Genomic DNA, 18,977 nt, shown 5'->3' with positions numbered 1-18,977 from the left:
TAGAAAAGGAGCCGATGTGAGTACATGCAGCCCTAAAGCCATGCCTTGTTAGCCGTCAAATACTGCTTTTTTTCCTCTTTTCTGGGTTTATTGCTTTGGAGCGGCTCCCACAGCGGGGGTTATCAGGTGAACAGCCCTGATGAGACGTCATGCCCCCGTTCTTTCAAACACAGACGGCCTTTTGATCCGCCCACCTGCCTCCACTCAACCGCTGTGCGCCAAGGGCAGCTGACTTTGAAACGCAGGGGATCTGTTTTTTTTTTCACTTGAGATTGGAGGCTGCAGCAGGCCTAACGTTGGGAGTAAATGTAAATACAGAGGTTATGTAACCCAGATGTAGATGATATTCCAGCGGCTCTATCGCTTCCCAACAAAGTGCCACTCGGTGGTCAAGGCCATTCGAAGAGAATAATCTGAATGAACACACAAGCATTCCAAGTGGAAAACCAACATAGCATGCCGGCATGAAAAAAACAAGATAGTAATGCATATTTTGAGCAAGTTCAACAATGAGGTCATACGTGTTTCCGTTACCGGCTAGTGTTGGCTGTTAGTGTTGGCTTAACATCTACTTTAGCGCAGGACTCCAGGGGGTTAAACGTGAGGGGAGTTAGTGACTGTCCAAGCTCTCCCTCCCGCCTCTCTCACAGCACCCTAAACAGCAGTCCCTCAGCATTCCTGTTGGGTGCCAAGGTATTTACTTTGGACAAGAGAGGGAGGCACTGTGAGGGACTGCGTCTAATTAGGAGCAGCCAGTCAGGAGGTCATGGCCAATTGGAATAGGTCCTCTAGATACGCACTCCTCTCCTGAGGGCTGTCGGACGGGACACCAGGCACAGTCCAGTTGGGTTTAGTTGTTTTTGGAGCATGCAGCAAGGTCACGGCGGGCCAGAGCTGCACTGGATCAGCTATTCCACCGCGGATAAGACTAATAAACGGCTGGTGGCAACGCTGTTATCGCACACTTAATGGGAGCGTCCAAGTGTCTGCAGTCCGCACAGTGTACGGCTCTAAAATGGCCTTGCAGTGCCAGTGGAGCCTTTGAAAACATGTTTCTACAGTTGTTATGAACTGTATGCAGTCCTGAACAACGCTCTAACTGGGGACACACTAGAATGCTATTGTGTCTATCACTGGCCCAATTTGGCAATCTGGAATCGTTTTTTGAACTTGACCTCATCTACATGGATTTTGGGACCAATGCCCGGCCCTCATAATGTACTAATAATAACATGATACTTTTCAGATATCCGTAGGCAAATTCTCTTTACACTTGCGCCCCTCCACAGGTAGGACAGAAGGCAGAGCTGCCTACAGGACGGCACTCCTGGAGCTGGTAGGGATTCAGTGTTTTGTTTCTAGTTTGCCACACTACTCAGTATCTTGTAAAGTGAAAGAGTTTACAACTCAATCTGTTGTGCCTGATCAGAAGTATTTAACTTGTTTGGATTTTTGTGACTTGAAGCCTTCCTTCAGGCTGTGAATGTATGGGTGTGTGTGTGTGTGTGTGTGTGTGTATGCACCCATATGTTTGTGGTGTCCATGACCATGTGACCGCAGGACTCAGTTCAAGTTCTCTCACAAAGCCACATGTGACTGTCTCTGAAGGCCTGAGCGTACATATTTAGCAAACATGCCTCTGGGGAGAAGAGCTCTCCCTCAGGTGAACAGATATGAAGACATCAGTCAAGCCCACTTGTCTGGCAGACATACGAGCCCTTTGTCTAATTCAAAAGCATGCACTTTTCATTTAGATTGGGAGCACAGCCGTCTATCATGTTGGCAGGCATGTGACTGGAGATATGGAGAGGACGCTATAATCCTGGTATGATGACCACCTCGCATACATAGACAACGATCACTCACTTCCCTACTCAAACAGCATTCTTTAGGGACAGACAAGCTACGATGCAGCTACTGTACTTGCATTCAACTGTTCAAAGATGGAAGACGGTGCTACGAGCAAAAAGCTACAAAGGATAAAAAGTCTCTCAAGCCACAACAGCAAATGACAAAACAGTATTATGAACACTGTATTTTGCACAGTGATATATCACCTCTTCACTAGACATTTCTGTTGGAGCTAGCTTACTTGTCTCTATTGTGAAGATGTGACTTGCGGTGGTGGGAGCTGACTCTTGTCTTCTCCTGTTTAATAACCTGTTTGTATGCTATGAGAATAAGAGTGAGAGTAATAAACCGTTGGTTTATTACCGTTGGTAATAAAATTCTTAATACAAGTTTTTCCTCGTGTACTTTGAATATGGCTGAATAAACTCTGGTTGGCAGATGACAGCATCTTTCAGCAGAATCATTTACAGCTCCCATAGACAGTGATGCAGCACACTACACACAGACACCATTACAAAACACTGCGGTTGCAACTTGCAATTTTAAGCAATTAAATGAGAATTAGCTGCATTTTCATCAGCTGGGTTGAAGCGAATAAATAGGGTTCCTGAAAGTACAGACATCCGCCAGAAAATGGAGAGGATTTCAAGAATTGATTAGTATTTGGTGGTTATTGTTTTTCGTGTCAGCTAATGTTGGGCATATTTCATGCTGTCCGAAGAAAACAAAGGAATGTACTTGGCTATTGTCTAATGCACCAAATAATGGTCATACAACCAATACAACCAATAAGCAGCATCTAGCCTCCTTGGGAGTGACGGGATGTAAGACATTTCTGTAGTGGACAGATATTTTACAGTCAGTCTTTCAGAATTTCCCAAACCACTTTTGAACTGTTGGATTTTTTTGCAGTGAGACTGAACCAGGCATATGTCATTATATATTCAACAAATGTGTTTCCATCGCTATTTATCTCAAACAAGCGTAAAGTAAATTTTAGCAAAATTTTCCATTTCCATTCAGCTTTTCTAATTCAATAGAACATACATCGCATGGGGCTGGGGACAGTATGAGTTTCAGCACCATTACTGCAACAAACACTGGAGCCTTTCTGAACAGAAGGCAAGAAAAAGGTCAAAAACAGGACATGCTGTTTGTTGTTTGGAAGTAGTGACCATGTGACTTTTGGAGACATAAAGCATTTTCTGTCAGCGGCGTTATCTCCCTAGATCTGGGGTATACAATATGGCTTTTGTTGTCACACAGCGCTGAAAGATCTAAGTCACTTTGATCCCGCTTAATAGAGTTTGGTAAATGATCTCAGCGTGGGAGCCCCGCCCCCCTGCGCACGCACGCACCCACACACACACTCACCATGGACACACACACACAAAGACTCACTCATGCTTGCACACACATCCAGAAAGAATCAGACATTCACACAGGTGAAAGCTCTTCTTTATGCGGCTCGCTGAGCCAAGAGTTCAAGCAGAAAAAATGCTTTTACGTCCAGTCGGCAGCGTACTAGAGATGCTGTTATTTAACAAAGACACTCTGCATGGTGCGAATATGTCTCAAATAACCAAATAGTGCAAATAGCTCTGCAGTTTAAAGCCAACTGTGTCACGGTGGAACAAAATAACCTCGTATGAAATGACATTGTTGGAGGTGGATCACTATTTGCCGAACCGACTTGCACAAAACCACACGAGGAAAGCCTGAGAGAGTGACTGAGGAGATGCAGGGAGCCAGAGAGAGGGAGGGAGTTTGTCACAGAGCATTTATCTGTGGTATGGTGATGACTCTTTTCCTCCAGCCTCTCGGCAAACTAAGCACTTCCTGCCTTTTGAGTAGATGTAGCCATTTTTGTCCTCGAAACTAAAGCACACGCAATGAATTACTACCATTTTAAAGAGCTGTCAAGAAACAGAGGGGACTGGTTAGAAGGGAGGAGGTGAGGAGGAACGGTTTGAAGCTGGAGAGAGAGAAGAGAGACATGAGGAGAATGACAAACTGCAGAGAAGCTTCTAAGCCAGTGATGGGCCACTTTGATGCTGGCGGGGGCACAAATGGTCGCTCTTGCACCTACAGGGGGGGCAGAAGTGCGTAACGTTGAAACCCACATTAGCGATGAAGTAAAATGGCTGAAATAAACAGAACATTTCCCACCTAATGATGAGACAGCAAGTATAAATGTGGCCCCAAAAGATTCGCAAAGTCCAGGAGTTTAACGACAACACCGTGTCACTGGAGGAAGATTTGTGAGTGCCACTTACACATGCAAACAAAACACAGAGGCCAAGTCAACCTTCCCCAACATACTGGATACCAAACATACAGTGTACTAGTGGTGAAAATGTAGGGCAGGGGCATGAAACTACTGACAGCGGCTGAGGTATTCACAAAAACCCCTGGATATCTTTACTATTTTACACCCTACAAACAATTCTTTTCACCTGGGAAAGAAACCAAAACAGCCACAGGCTAAATTGACCAGCATTTGACTAATGGCTGGTCTTCATTTCCCATTAGTGTATGAATTATACGACCATATGATGCAATTGTCATCTGTTGCAAAAAGGTTCACTGTAAATCTCTATGAATGTGGCCTTGATCCCCAGGGAAGGGATAGCTTGGCCTCCGCACCCGCACTGGATCACCGGGCTTTCCTCTGTACTCCCAGTGGATCAGTTTCAACTGGAAAGAGACAGGTGCTTCACTTGACCTGGACTGTCAGGACAAATTCAGAAAGGTCACTCACGATACCCATCTCACTTAGTATGCAAAAATGCCAAGGTCCTCCCAACAATTTAACCCTGTAGATTTTACATAATTGAATTCCACTGGGCTCAGTGGTTGGCGCTGTCGGCCCTGGGCCTTTCTGTGTGGAGTTTGTATGTTTCCTGTATGTCCAAAGACATGCAAGGCAGGTGAATTGAAGAAGTCTAAATTTCCCATGAGAGCATCACTGTGTTTCCCTGCCTTCCGCCCAATGCATGCTGGGATAGGCTCCGGCCTGACCCTGAATAGGAATAAGCAGGTACGGAAAATGAATGAATGAATTCCAATGACCCCGACAACACCCTGGCCCTGCCTGGCTATATCAGGTAAGGCGCTTGAGTGTGTGTGTGTGTGTGAGTATGGCCTCTTGAGAGTATGGCCGCTACTTGAGAGATGACTCATTCCTCTCCATTGTAATGGATGCGTGGCCACATAATGGCACAACTTAAAAGAGCCGCCTACAGCCGCTGCTCCTTCAGTGGACTGCTGGAAAATGATTCTTCGAGACACAGACAAATAAAAAGAACAGCGAGACAAAAGTAAGGTAGGTATAACAGACGACCTATTTCAAAAGGTGAGCCACCGCCCCCTCTCAGATCAATACAACGTGCGCACGTGTGCACACACACACTACAATAATGGTGAGGGAGGACAGCTCTCACTTTAATGTGAGCGAGATGATTTGGTGAGGCTGTTTGTATTCCTGCTCTGATCTGTCTCTCTCCTTCCCCCTTTCCTCCCTCCCTCCTCTCTGGCTCACCCTGTCTGTGGGCCGATTCAAGGATAAGGCCAATAGTAATGCCTTTACCATATTGCATTGTCTGTGTGTGTATACTTTGTGTGTGTGTGTGTGTGCTCGCATGCTCTAGGAGGGTATGAGTATGTGTATGAAAAAAGATGAAATTAAGCATATGAATGAAAGAAAGCTCTTTTGCACTAGTGAATGGGTGATTGAGTGTGTGTCTGTGAGCGAAGCAGTGGTCGTGTCAGCATGTACACCCAAGAAATAGAAGTCTTCCCTGGTTATTTGCATGAAGAGAGCTATGAAAAGTAGAAAAGAATGTGTTGTGTAACACGCGCCTGACGGACACATTCAGGAATTCCAGACCAGTTCTAATGACTTAAAAATACGGGGCCGGCAGAATGAAGAGATCTGCCATGTTTCCCCTACCTGCCCGTCCTTTTTTTCTCCCAGTGCCATGAGAAACATCTCAACAGCCATCTCTGGTGGAACAGGGTGGACAGGACAGCGCTAGCCCCTGTTTCCTGTGCTGCAGGCTGCAGCCTTGTCAGATCCCTTCTCAGGAGAAACCATTAGGCCAGGCCTCGTCTGATAGGTCCAACACACATTGGGGTATAAGCGAGTTAGAAGTACGAATTGTAGTCTCAGGCCACTAAAGGAGGGGGACTATAGAAGCACAGTAGCAGTCAGGCTGAATTGTTGGACCAGAAGGAAAGACAAAAGACATCTTGTGCATTAAACTGTTATAACAGTTTACTGACAGCAGATGTACAATCAACACTGATCATTTATCGCTGTGTCAGCGAGCTTTGTCCGACCATAGAAATGGCGGGATATGAATAGTCTCCATATCAACAGCGGTCAGGCATATTTCTTATGTATCCCTGCATGAAAGTGAACATTTGTCCCTAAATGGCCCCCCTTTCAAAACAAACAGCGGTTAATCATGGCAAAGTCAGCATTCTTTTGCAAGGCACTGTGGCCAAGCTGGGGGAAATTGTGAGCTTACAGCCATTTCATTCATATCTTTATATAACTGGAACTGTAGCCGCAGGGCAGATAGGATGGATGGATGGAGACGTGACTCTACTGCTGTTTATGTTGAGGTCTCATATGGTGTCCATACCAGGAGGAATGGCACAGCTTGGCATGCCAGACATGATCATAGTCAATGTGGATTGAGGCTTATAGCAGAGTTCAGAGCAGGCCTCCTCCACTCTACTGTCATCTCTGTTGTTGCTGCTGCTGTATTGTAACAAGCCGCGGGGATCAGAGACTTCAGTAGTCAAATCTGTCCGCCAAATGTGTCTGTTTACTACCTGAAGATGGTTCCACATTCATAACCAATCAAACAAGTGGAAGTTTTCTAAACATGAAACTAAAAAAAAACGGATTGAGAGCAAAGCACCAAGTTGGAAGTGAAAAGTTAGTGTTGGTCAAACGCTGCCAGGACAGAACATTCAACTGATCAACACTAACGCTAAATTCAGCTGTTTTTCTGCCAATATCTTCCAATATCTTATTCGATTTCTATTATATTACATTTGAACTGACTTTTCATCTATTGTTCAACTACCTTAGTGCATCTAATAAAAAGCTGGTTCTCACAGCTCAAACGAGTTCAGAGGGCAATTATAAAACCAAAATCATAAAACGTTGCAGGCACCTGCATGCACTTCAGTAATAAAAGCAGCTGTGTTGTGTGCCATATATCAAAAAGTGCAGCAGTGGAGCAGCAGCACCCTCCACCAATGGACCTAAAGCAGCGAGGAGCCCCGAGGAGCCCTGGAGAGGCCGTTATCTCATCCAGGGAGATAGGAAGTATGGACAGGAAATCTAGAGGGAGGGGGAGGAGGAGGCCCATATGGGAAGTGCAGTGTAAACAGTCTCCTTTTTTAATCATCCCGGCTCACGTTCGGAACTGGACACACTTTGATCTTCTCCCTCGGCTCCCCCTCCGCCCTCCCATCCCTCGCTCCCTAACGGCTGTGCCGAGGGCCAGCCGGGGGAAAACATGCAGATAGGCTCGGGGAGAGGAGGAAGCGCTCAATACCTTGTGGGACACTGAGAAAGGGAGAGGGAAGAATGTGAAGTAGTGCAGAGTTAACTAGTGTTCGGTCAATTGCCCGGCCTGCCTTAATTATACCTGATGTCTTTATGGGAGCTCACAAAGGTCAATTCAACATTTCACGGGTACAAAGCCCCAAAAATACAGAGTGAAGAAGAAAAGGAGCTCAAAGGGGACTAAGCGGAAATGGGGGCTTTTAAAAATGTTTAGCTTCCTTTAATTGGGCAGAATGCCCATTGGAGGATTAACTTCAAATGGAGGGGCAGGCGTAACCAACTCCTCCTCTCCACTGGGGCCAGAGGACAGTTGACAATCCTCTCAAGTTCAAAGCTATCCCAGAAGCCTTTTCACTTCTCCTCTGGTCACTCCGCGAGCTTTGTTTTGGAAAAGGGAGAGAGTCAAAATTCCTCAGCACTTGCATTTGTCCAAATAGTGCTGGCCAGAGCCCAGACAGTGTTCCAGTGAACATGTTCATTCAGAGGACAGGGCATTCTACCAGAGAGATTACAGTTTAATAGATCAGAGAGAGATGCACCATAGCACAGTCTGATGAGTTGAATACACTGAAGAAAAGTAAAACTGGGAACTCCACCTCCCCCAAGCACATAATCATTCTTTATGAGTTTTACACATATTAGCAAACATGATCTAAACATGATCTGATGTATAAATAAGGTACAAAACTTACTACTGCCAAAAACTAGGAAACATTTATCTGTATTCCTTTAACAGCAGACTACAAGTGACTCTTTTACAAAACCCTTGCAATAAAGTCTTTACAAATGGAACTTCACTTTTCCTCCTCAAGCCAGATCTTGTTTTCCTAGAGATCACGCCAGAGAGCCAGACAAATCTAATGGAGCAGCAAGACAACCTGTGGCCCAGAGAGACAACATGCTTAGGAAGATCAAATGTGGCCAAAGAGGTGTAATTACTGCGGGTTTTGAAAACTGGCTGTCATGCTCCACCACGGTTGAGAGTCAAATTCGGAGTAGCCTGGGGATCTGCGAGTCAGACATGCCTGACTACTGGAGAAAAGAGAGAGAGAGAGAGAGAGAGAGAGAGAGAGAGAGAGAGAGAGATCTACTGCTGGATCCTCAAGTGATATGGCCTCTCTGTCTCTAGGCTTTTCTTAACCTGTAACCCCCAAAGTAGAAAGCAGTTTAGCCTCACAACAGGTGTGCATCTACCAATTTGCTTCAATGGTTTTGTGACTAATATCGTTAATGTAGGTTGGACAGCGTTAACACAGAGGAGAGACCTAAAAGAGGGAAAAAGAGAGAGAGAGAGGGAGAGGGAGACCTACACAACTCAACCTCCTTCCCAGCCTTCATCTCCCCCCTATCCACTGGAAGACAGGGACATAAAGCGGGACCGTAAAGCAGCCTGCCGAGGCAGCGAGGACCTGTTGGGACAGGCCTGAGCTGCAACAAAGAGCATCCTGCAGCACAACACCGCCTCTGTGCACTGTAGCTACAACCAGGGAGAAGGGAGTCTGACTCAACTGTACCTTCCTGCCCCAATGGTCTGACTTATGGAAGGCAAACAGCTTGGCTCTAGCGGGTAAAACATCGCAGTCGCTCCTCTACTGAGCGGACAAAACCAACTGTGCAGACACGTGTGGCCAGTTAAAGGAGAAACCAGGGATCTTATCAGCAGAGGATTAGTCTGTCGCCGTCCCGGCTGTAGCAGAGGGAACCCTGTTAGGTAGCGACTGGGGCAGCGGTGCACCTTCCTTCACACCTTCAGGGAAAACGTGGCAGCCACCGCTTCTACAGCGCCGGCTCCCATGTGCTGCTTTATGCATGTTGCTGAGGCTCTGTGCACAGACCCGGTCACAAAGGGTTAAGATCTTTTCACAACCATGGCCTTCATCTGACTGCTTTTCATTATAATCTACACTTTAGTCATAGCGGATTTGTATTTTAGCCCACAGATCTCCAGTTGACAAAAAAGAAACTGTGCACAGTCCTATGGGAGAAAAAAAAAAACACAAAACAAAGAATGCTGGAAATCCCAGAAAGCTGGAAGTGGCTTTGATCTCGGCAGCACTGTGGTACGCATCCATAACACGTTGTCAACATCCCACGCACACGCATTAAAGCTAATCAATTTGAAGTTGAGAAAGAAGTAAACAGCCCTGGCTTTTCACCATGCCTAATACTGGGCTTTCTCTGTGGAGAGGCCATGTAAATCCTTATCAATTATGGCACACTGCAGCATCTGGCTTGCCATTCACAAAACCTCCCACACCTGGTGAGTGAAGAGAGACAAGATCCTACAGTACCTCATATCTGTCGTCCCGTTTCTTTGGAGACGGTAAATAAATTGACACAGCCGAGCTTTATGGCCCAGCAACCTTAATCCACTCCTGAATCCTAAATATGCACACTGAATAGGCCACATACTTTACATTTACAGAGCAAGGGCATGCTTTTTTTCACGGCGGTACAACAGCTTTTGCTTAAATTATAGGTTTGCATAGGCCTATACATGATTCGATCTGTTGTTTAGGAGCCTTGAACGACGCCTTTGTATCAAAGCGGTGGGAAGAGCATTGGATGCCCTAAATAGTTAAGGGCACTACAACGCTATCACCTTAGGAAAGTTATGGGCGGAAAAGTTGGCAACCTTACCCAAACTCCTGTTTTTTGGCAGAAGAGCTTAGATGGGAGGGCCGGGAAAAGTTAAAATAGATGAAAACAAACTAACCTCAATAACACATGTATGTCATCACTATTGTTGAAGGAATTTAGATATTCTGTCATCACACGCTGAGTGGGAAGTGTGACACTTTGGACGGCTCTTGGAAAGATGCAGTGCTATAGTGAATAATGCCATCTTTTAACTCATGGTCACTGCAGTGTTTGCTTTATCAGACTGTGGATGCTGTGTAAACTATTTGTTAGGTTAGAAAAACAGGTGGGGCCAACAGGCTGAGTCACTCCACAGAGGGATTTGAAAGACTGGATTGGTGCACTGAAAGACGGGACAGGAGTGTTTTCATAACTAAATTCCAAATTAATACATATTACATGCAATCCTTTTGATCTATGGGCTGTGATTTGCTTTTGTCCACTGCCAAATGGTACAGTGTGTCTATGATAGTAGGGTTCAGTGGTTCCCAAAGTGGAGTCCTTGAGGCGGTTATAGATGGTCCTCAGCAACATGGGAAACAGCTCAACTTAACCAGTATTTACAAAATATTGCTCAGTGGGAGAGTATGGGGAGTATGGCAGTATGAATTTAGCTACTTTGATCATAGTTTTCAGTCTGTCTCTCGACTCTTATCTGTCCACCTACAGTGTAGTGAGATATGATACTCTACTAAATTATATCTAACCACAAAAAACTCCTACCTAACTTTAGGGGGTGGGGGATCCCCTGGGACACAATACTATCACAGCAATGGGTTAATATGATTCTACTGTATATCAGGATGGCATGCTTGCCTGGTGGTTAGACCGTACTCCAATCAGAAGAGCTGGGTTCAAGCATCCGCCCTGCTGAAGTGTCCTTGAGCAAGACACCGAGGCCCTACCAGCTGCAGGGGGCGCTGTTCACTAGCTGACCTGCCCTGGGAAGAACCGAAAGAATATTTCCCTACGGAAAGCAATACGTGATCACATGATTATTTTATTACGTGTTGGTCCTCGGCAGGTGGAGAGGTTTTGGGAGCCCCTGGTGTGGTCGCATGTTCTTAATGACACCTTACCTGCATTAGTTTCCCCTCCGCGTATCCTGCGCTTCCTCCCACGAACAGCCCCTCCAGAGTGATGGGCTTCCCGGTCGGCTCGTGCTTCAGCAGTGTCACCTTGATGACCGCTCGCAGGGCCGGCCGCTCGGACTCCAGGCCCGGCTGGCCCAGCACCACCTGCAGGGCCGCCATGAGCAGCCACGGCCAGAGCCCGGCCAGGCGCCGCTGGGGGACGGTCATGGCCTCGGCTGCAGCGGCGGTCCCCGGCCGCACATAGTGGACTTCAAAGCTGGCAAGCACCGGAGATGGACGCTGAGCGGAGAAAATAATATATGTGTGTATACGTCCCCCGCTGTCCCTCTTCTTCTTTCTGCCTCGGCAACTACTGGGTAACAGGTCCAATCCAAACTTTTAAGGCTGGTGGACTGCCATAATAACTCGTGCGTGAATGTCCCACAACTTCCATGCGAATCCAGCACCGAGATAATTTTGTTTACATATTCAAGCTTTACACCGGTTAAAGAAATGCATATCACCTAGTGCCCGGAAAAGCCAAGCGCTAAGTTGTAGAAAATTGGTCTCTTCCGAGATGAAATAAACTATTAGGAACTTTTATCCAGTGTCACTAACGTGGGTGGCGAAACACTGCATGCACAAATGCACCATGAAGACAGACAGCAGAGTTGCGGAGCTTGAAGTGTGCATTGGTTTCAAACAGCCTGGCCTTCATGAGATAAACAGACATCAAATGTCCTCATTTGCAACGTGTAGGCCTATAGTTGAACTGTTGTATCCTCTCCCAGCATGGCAGGTCCAAGCAACAATATATCGATCTTCATCCGTAACTGATCTGCTACAAATATTACATCGTACACGAGTCACTGTAATGTACAATCACATTTTGCGACTAAATGCAATGCAATGCAAAGCACTTCAAAAGCTATTCCGTCTTCCAGGCGCCACAATTTCTGGATAAATCCATGAGAAATGCAGAATAGCGACGACTTGAACTTCAAAGGTTGGGCTACAGGTTGCCGCCTGAAAGTTATAAGACATGTTGACAGATAATAGCCGGTATCATGTGCCAAAAAGTAGGGTAATACTTTTACAACCACTGAGTTGCGAAAAATAATCCACGAAAAAGTTACTAAACGGAGTACTCTGGACTATTTAATCATTAACCGAGCCAAATGCACCGCTGCCTTACTTCACAGGCTATAACTTGTTAATTAAACTCGGTCCGAAATCACGTGTGATTTCTGTAGCAGATCCATGAACTTATTTTCAACAGTCGCTCCGCATCTGAACCTGCTCGCTACAAAAACGCAAGCATTCCCCGAGTTCAGTGTCTCTGTTGGACTATAAGAAATCAGATACGATCCTCCTGAGGACACCGAAGGAAAATGAATCAGTTACAAAAAAATCAAGAAACGAGTGTACAGAGTGGAAAAGCTACAAAAACGTCGGAATAAGACTCGTCCAAACTCCTTGTGATCTCCATCGAAAGTTGATAAGCTGGAGAGACACACTGTACAGTCATGACACCGTCCCAGAAGTCTACCTCCCGGAGTCTCTCTCTCTCCCCTGGGATCTCATTGACCGTCTCTACCTGCTGACTGTCCTGCTGCCTTCAGGTACTTTCGGAAATAAGGAAATCAAAAGTGGAACGCAAATGAACGACCCAACCAAGTGCTACATGTGCCTGAGAAAAGTGGGAATTTTCAGTGCTACCCAGCTTGCCGAGATACGACGTTTAGAGGGCAGAGAGCATGGAAGCCGTGTCACCAATTGATGTTAAAGATAATATTTGTTACTATTACTATGTTACTGTTTGGAATGCTAGGTATATAACTGGTATTAAATAATGATTAAATAATGTCTCTTTTTTCACTTTTTGTTGTCTCGCGTTTTTGTAGTTAATAAATTCTAATCTTTAAAACAACATCAGCCATCACAAACTACTTTTGTTTCAGGGTCTAATTTCTTATTATACCCTACCAAAAGCACTCAAATGCGTGAGAGGTTGAATGTAGGAGTTTACGAGGAGTACTTGAAGGCAGCATTTGACGCTGAGGGCGGGGCAGCCGCACAGCAGAACCAACGGCGAGTGCGGGGCTCCCTCTAGTGGGGAAACCCTGCAAAACAATCAACCACCTGCAGTGTGCTCATAAAATAATGAAACAAGATGAATTCTCTAAACTATGCAACATTTTAATCGTTAGGTGCTTTAAAAATACATATATTTAAAAACATTAAAAAAAAACTTTTAAAAACATTGCATGTTGGTGCAGTGACAAATAAAGGTGAATAAGTTATGACTTCCACTTTGTGGTCATGCGGCAAACAGCCACCAATATAAACAAAAATCAATAATATTTTCAGAAAAGTATCAATTTCTACTTGTTCCTCTTAAAAGACCCTATCCCTATATAACTAACATCAGTTTGTGTGGTTAAGCTGAGTTTAGGAAGGTTTACCTTCCACTACATCCCTGCATACAATACATGCCTTCTCTAAACTCTCTAAATTTTAATCATCAAACTTTAAATATTCAGATTCTTTGAAAACATAACATGTTGGTAAAACACTCTGGACAATATTGTGTTAAAATACTGAAAAATGCAATAGTAAAATGCTTTGCACAATATTGTGTTCAAATTCTTAAAAATGTAATCTCTGGTAAAAGTAATTAAAATTCTTTAATAAAAACAATATTATTGTAGTGTTATTCAAATGTATATGTCTGTTTAACGTCACTAACCATAAGGCAACACACTAAAATCAAACTGTGAGAGTTGTTGAATTTAACTTGTTTTGTAAAAGTTATCAAATAAATATTAAATTAGAACACAGAAATAAACTTTTACACTATAAAGAATCATTAAAGTAAAGTAAAATGGTTATTAAAATAACTTATGAACTGTTACAAAGAATCATACAACAATTGTGGTAATTGTGAGAACTTCAGCCACCCTGGATTGATTCAAGACTTGCTACATGCCAGTTAAATCAACATATTGAGTTCTAAAACACAGAATAACCAACCATAAGTAAAGATATTTCAGTGATGACATAAATTTGTAATCAAATTTTAAATTTCTCCCCTGTTACTGGCTCTTATTCTGAAAATATATCCCAAAATGTTCAGTAATGATTTGGTTTACTTCCTGGTGCTCCTGCTCTTCTGGGCCAGAGTGTCATCCTCTAAGGCGCTGCAGACCTCGACATCCAGCACCTCAGTGTCCTTTGCCTCGTCACTGCTGACCTTGCCAGGGCACTGAGAAAAGCAGCGCAAACAATGTAATTTGCTTCCACTAATAATAACACAAGAGAGAGCTAATGAATACACATTAATAGACAAACATAATTGTATTTCCCTTCATACAATTGGCTGTTCCAAAGTTTGTTACCTTTGGAAAAGGTAAAAGCTAAATGCATGCAGGAGATCTATAAGGTAAAGGCTTACCTTATATGGCATCAATGGCATCTTCGGGTAACCCACAGGTTCCTCCAGCTGTTCCCCTTTCACTGGCCTACCATTGACAGCAGTGATAGGTCCACATGGAGCTGGTGGGTCGTCTCCCACGGTGTAGACAAAGCTGTCACACTGCGAGGAGACTGGCAGCGTGCTGGAAGGCTCAGACACAGAGAGCTGCTTCTCTGGGGTCACAACTTTAACCAGGCAGATTTTAGAGGGACCCTCCAGCTCATCGACGATCTGGAAGACCGTGTCCAAGTTAATGTCACATTTATTCATCTCCTGGTTTTCATCATTCTGTAAATCCTCGTTCTGGTTCCCATGACACAAAATGTTCACAGGACAGCTTGGCTACAACAGTGAAATGAAAATATAGATTTTAGACTTATGCTGCACATTCAAGAACTCACTCTTGTTCAGTCACAATTTCACTGTGAACAGAGTGACTGATGACATGATTTCAGAGTCCTAAAATCAAACGGCATGACTGAGTGGGTTAATCCCACCTCACCTACCTGATAATAGCCGTGGTGAGAGAGCGAGTCTGTTTGATGGCCACTACCAGTCATATTTGATGCCACTGAGCCTGGAGGGTAGCACTGACAAACTTTCAGAAATGAGACAAAAGTTAATAATTTAGTTTACTGCTGTGAGGTGGTGCTACTGTAGCTGAACTGCAACTTAAATGTAATGTTTGAGTTTTCACAAAGGTGGAAGAATCATATTGTAATTACTCGTTACTGCAATTGAGTAGCTTGTTTGTGTACTTGTACTTTTTTGAATATTTTTTTTATTAAAGTATTATACTATGCTACATTTTAAATCAGAGCTGTCAGAGTGTACAAATTTTGCAGGCTGTTAAGCATTGCACCAAAAACTGTCCAGTTTACATGCGATGAGTGAGGGAAACAAGGTTAGGGAAAGTCAGTTAGTGTCAACAGATCCAGATCGCCTCCCGGCCCTCACCCATGGCCTTGGCCTGTTTAGATTCACAGCTCTGAAAACACTTTGAGTATGTGGGTGGAGAGGGCTGGTCTGCACAGAAAGCACCACTGACACGTCCCTAAATTCCTGCCAATTCATTTACTTTGTTTATGCACTTTTGTTTTTTATTTTTTTATTAGAAGACCCTAGTTTGACTCTGTCCTCTCGTCCTTTTTGCATTGCATGGTTAAGATCATATGTAATAAAAAAGTTTTTGAGCAACTAAGTAACTTTTAAATGAAACACATTTTGGCACCAGTCATCTTATTTCTACTCAAGTAAAATTTCAGCAAAGTGACAGCACTTCTATGCCAGTAGCTTATTCTGTTACTCTTCCCACCCCTGTGTATTTCTAACAACTGACATCATGCTCACCAGGGGAATAGAAACCAGGCTGATATTGTGCATGATGGGGGGTGAAATTGCTGAATTTCTGGCCTGGGTTTGCGAGGCCCTGTAAACCCTGTTGAATATGCATACTAGTGGGACCAGAGCCTATTCCAGGGTAGCGGTGGATGACAGATATTGGGATCCCCTTGTCAGTAGTGAAGATTGTAGGGGGGGGAGCAGCACCATGACCCATCATCAAGGTACGTGGTGGGATTGGGGTCCGATTGTACTCCTTCACGTGCTGGGTTCTGTTTGGATGGTAAGGATGAGTTGATTCCTGATGTGTCTGTCCAAGAAATGAAGAACTGCCTACAGAAACAGTGAGAAAACAAAGAATGAGAACCGCCTGTGGTAATAGTGAGAAAATGAGATAAACAACAGAATTTTTCTTTGCAATTTAATAATGTTTGTTGCACTTAAAATGCTTGTAATTGTTTCATATTCTCCGTATATAGTAGTCCTTGAAAGGGTTTGACGGGGTCCCTAAAACAGTTTGGGATAGGAACAGTTTAACTTGACCAATGTTTGATTCAATATAAGTTACCACAACTGGAAATGGAAAATGTATGATCCTAGGTTCCCACTGCTACCTCCCCACCTCCATTAGAGACTGATATGTATTTGGGAACTCCTGCAAAAGATAGCAGGCCTAGGCCTATATGGATTACAATACAGTTACCTCTTTTCTCAATTTTCTCTCTCCCATCGCCATCACCACCTGGGAAGAACCGATTGTAGCGACTGGGGGGCCGACTGTTCACCTCCATGCCGGCTTCTAGTTTGGCCTTATTGCTGGTGGTGAGTCTCTTCAGATTGACCAGAAGCTCAGGTCGGTTTCGCTTGAAGTTTGGGTTGTGAAAGTGATGCTCTGTCCCGTTCTCCGCGGTGGGATAACAAGTGCCGCGACTTACGTTATTTGTGTTACCTGAACTAACCACCTCCTTCCTAAAGCCGTATAGGTTCAGCTGACGAACGAAGCTAGTGAAGTTGCTGGTTTTGAAAAGACAGGTGTTTTCAGAGGTGTGGTTGCAGGGGGACAGGAACTGTTTCTCGAAGAGCTGCTGCTCAATGATCACACCTCCACCACTGCTGTCCCAGCGGACGGCTCTGCTTGTGGGGCTGTTCACCAAACGCCACAGCTTGGCAGGGAAGTTGTTAGGGTTGATGAGGGCGGAGAGGAGAGTTTCATCAACATCCATTTTTGTCTGTATTAATAGAAACAAAGGCAGTGTACAAAATGTTACACCTTAACTAACGCTAGCTGAATTCCACGCCAACTGCTAACATGAGCTAAGTTGTAACCTAGTGAACGATAGTGTTAACCAGGTTGTCCACAAGTTTTCTCAAATTAAATTGCAGACTTTTAAAGACATTTTTATTGCCAGTTAAAATGAAATATAACGCAAATGTCGCAACTAACGGTAAAGTACACATGACATTAAAACAAATGTCTTTAGACTGAATACAGGACTGCTTGTACAAAGATAACAGCAACATTTTAAAACTTCTAAAAGTTAATGTTAATTTAAGACTTAAAATGCTGTACTTAGCTGTAGTCAAGTCAAGACCTGCAAAGGCAGCTAGATAATACAGTTCAAGACATTTTAAGACCTTTTACAGACTTGCCGACAACCTGCTTATGGTTTCTTAGCTAGCTAAGTTAACGTTAACGTTAGCTAACATGCTGATCGAGAGCTCATCAACAAACTGTTATGAAGCTAACGTTAATTGTTTATAAACTAGTCAGATAATATAACGTTAAATTCAAACGACAGTGAATATTTCCTTGTTGGCTTTGGTATCATGCTATATGATAAACAATTAACTTATCTACTGCACCTTTATCGTTATCCAGTTCTCAGAACCGTTGGATGTTCTTTAACCGTTGGAGCTTTTGGAGTTTTTAAATTTCATTTCACACTGTTAATCCTCGAGCTAGCTAACAGGTAAGGTTCTGGAACATAGTACCTTCCTTCTACTACTGGAGAGAAGGACAAAACTGTTCATTACTTGCGCTATCTATTTAAGTTAAGTAATTGGTTACATTTTAACATCTGGGTATTACTATTTTCTGTTTTTTTACTCTCTATTCTTATCTTTATTATCATCACTGTTAAAAAAGCATGTGTTGTTTTTAACACATAGCAGTGTGTCTTTTTTGCGGCACTGTACATTTGCGTTACTTTTCAACCATAGACTGCAAAAAAAGACTTATTTTGTGTTTTCAACACAAGATACGTTAATAGCAACGCAAGGCATGTTAATAACAACCCTTATTGGTATAACGTGTTGTTATTAACATATATTGTGATGAAAAGTAACACAAATGTGCGTTTCTCCAAAGAAAAACAGCTTTACGAGTGTTTCTGGTGCTTTGTCTTTACTTGCTTTAATTTATGTGTATGATGTTTGGTTTGTATTTGATTATTAAAACACTCCGTGAACTCCGTTTTACAAAACGTTAAAATAATACTTAGTAGTAGGAGTAGCAATAGTAGTAGCCTAGTATGATTGAGTGTTAGTAGGCTATTAGTATCATTTTTTGATGCCATCACCTGACAGCGAATGCTCTCTAAAGTGTGTGTGTGTGTGTGTGTGTGTGTGACACAAAGGGAAAATCTGAGGCCTATGAAGCTTCTTTAACTTGCAGTTAAGCTCTCATACTCTGGCTTCTGTTCCTACACGCCCAAATCTACTTGGGTTATGGTTATAGGCTTACTGGTTGTGAAAAGTGATCACAGGGTCTAGATTTATTTTGCCAGACACTTAAACAGCCTCAAGTGGACTCATCATTTGCAAGATGATATAAAAAATAGCTCTCATCATCCATCCATCCATCCATCTCTGCTTTTATTATTTGAGGATTCAATGTATTCAGAAAGTTTTCACAGGTCTGGTAGCATAACCTTCTTTTATAATTACCATAACCTAAATGCCGTCTATTATGTGTTTGCATGTATTATCATGCATGTCTAATTCAAAGTGA

The 18,977-nt window shown here is 43.6% G+C and overlaps 2 protein-coding genes across 2 annotated transcripts in view; both read right to left on the bottom strand.

Annotated features, from left to right (window-relative positions):
- The window catches only part of rnf43 (ring finger protein 43), a 75,103-nt gene extending 62,991 nt beyond the window's left edge, over window positions 1-12,112 (bottom strand). Inside the window, exon 1 of the mRNA XM_071901758.2 lies at window positions 11,158-12,112. Within this exon, the coding sequence (XP_071757859.1) occupies window positions 11,158-11,379 (222 nt within the window). The 5' untranslated portion in view covers window positions 11,380-12,112. The remainder of the gene's footprint in view (window positions 1-11,157) is intronic.
- A 2,187-nt stretch (window positions 12,113-14,299) lies between these two features.
- Window positions 14,300-17,190, bottom strand: hsf5 (heat shock transcription factor family member 5). The gene is made up of 5 exons (XM_071900928.1): window positions 16,671-17,190; window positions 15,977-16,300; window positions 15,133-15,203; window positions 14,606-14,968; window positions 14,300-14,416 (listed from the first exon to the last, which is right to left on the bottom strand). The coding sequence occupies exons 1-5, from the start codon at window positions 17,188-17,190 to the stop codon at window positions 14,300-14,302; spliced, it is 1,395 nt and encodes a 464-aa protein (XP_071757029.1).
- Between the last annotated feature and the right edge of the window lie 1,787 nt (window positions 17,191-18,977).

Source organism: Centroberyx gerrardi, chromosome 11, assembly GCF_048128805.1.
Source record: "Centroberyx gerrardi isolate f3 chromosome 11, fCenGer3.hap1.cur.20231027, whole genome shotgun sequence".
In the NCBI taxonomy this organism is placed as follows: Eukaryota; Metazoa; Chordata; class Actinopteri; order Beryciformes; family Berycidae; genus Centroberyx; species Centroberyx gerrardi.
The sequence above is the reverse complement of the archived record's forward strand: the minus strand, read 5'-3'. Positions and strand labels throughout refer to the sequence as shown.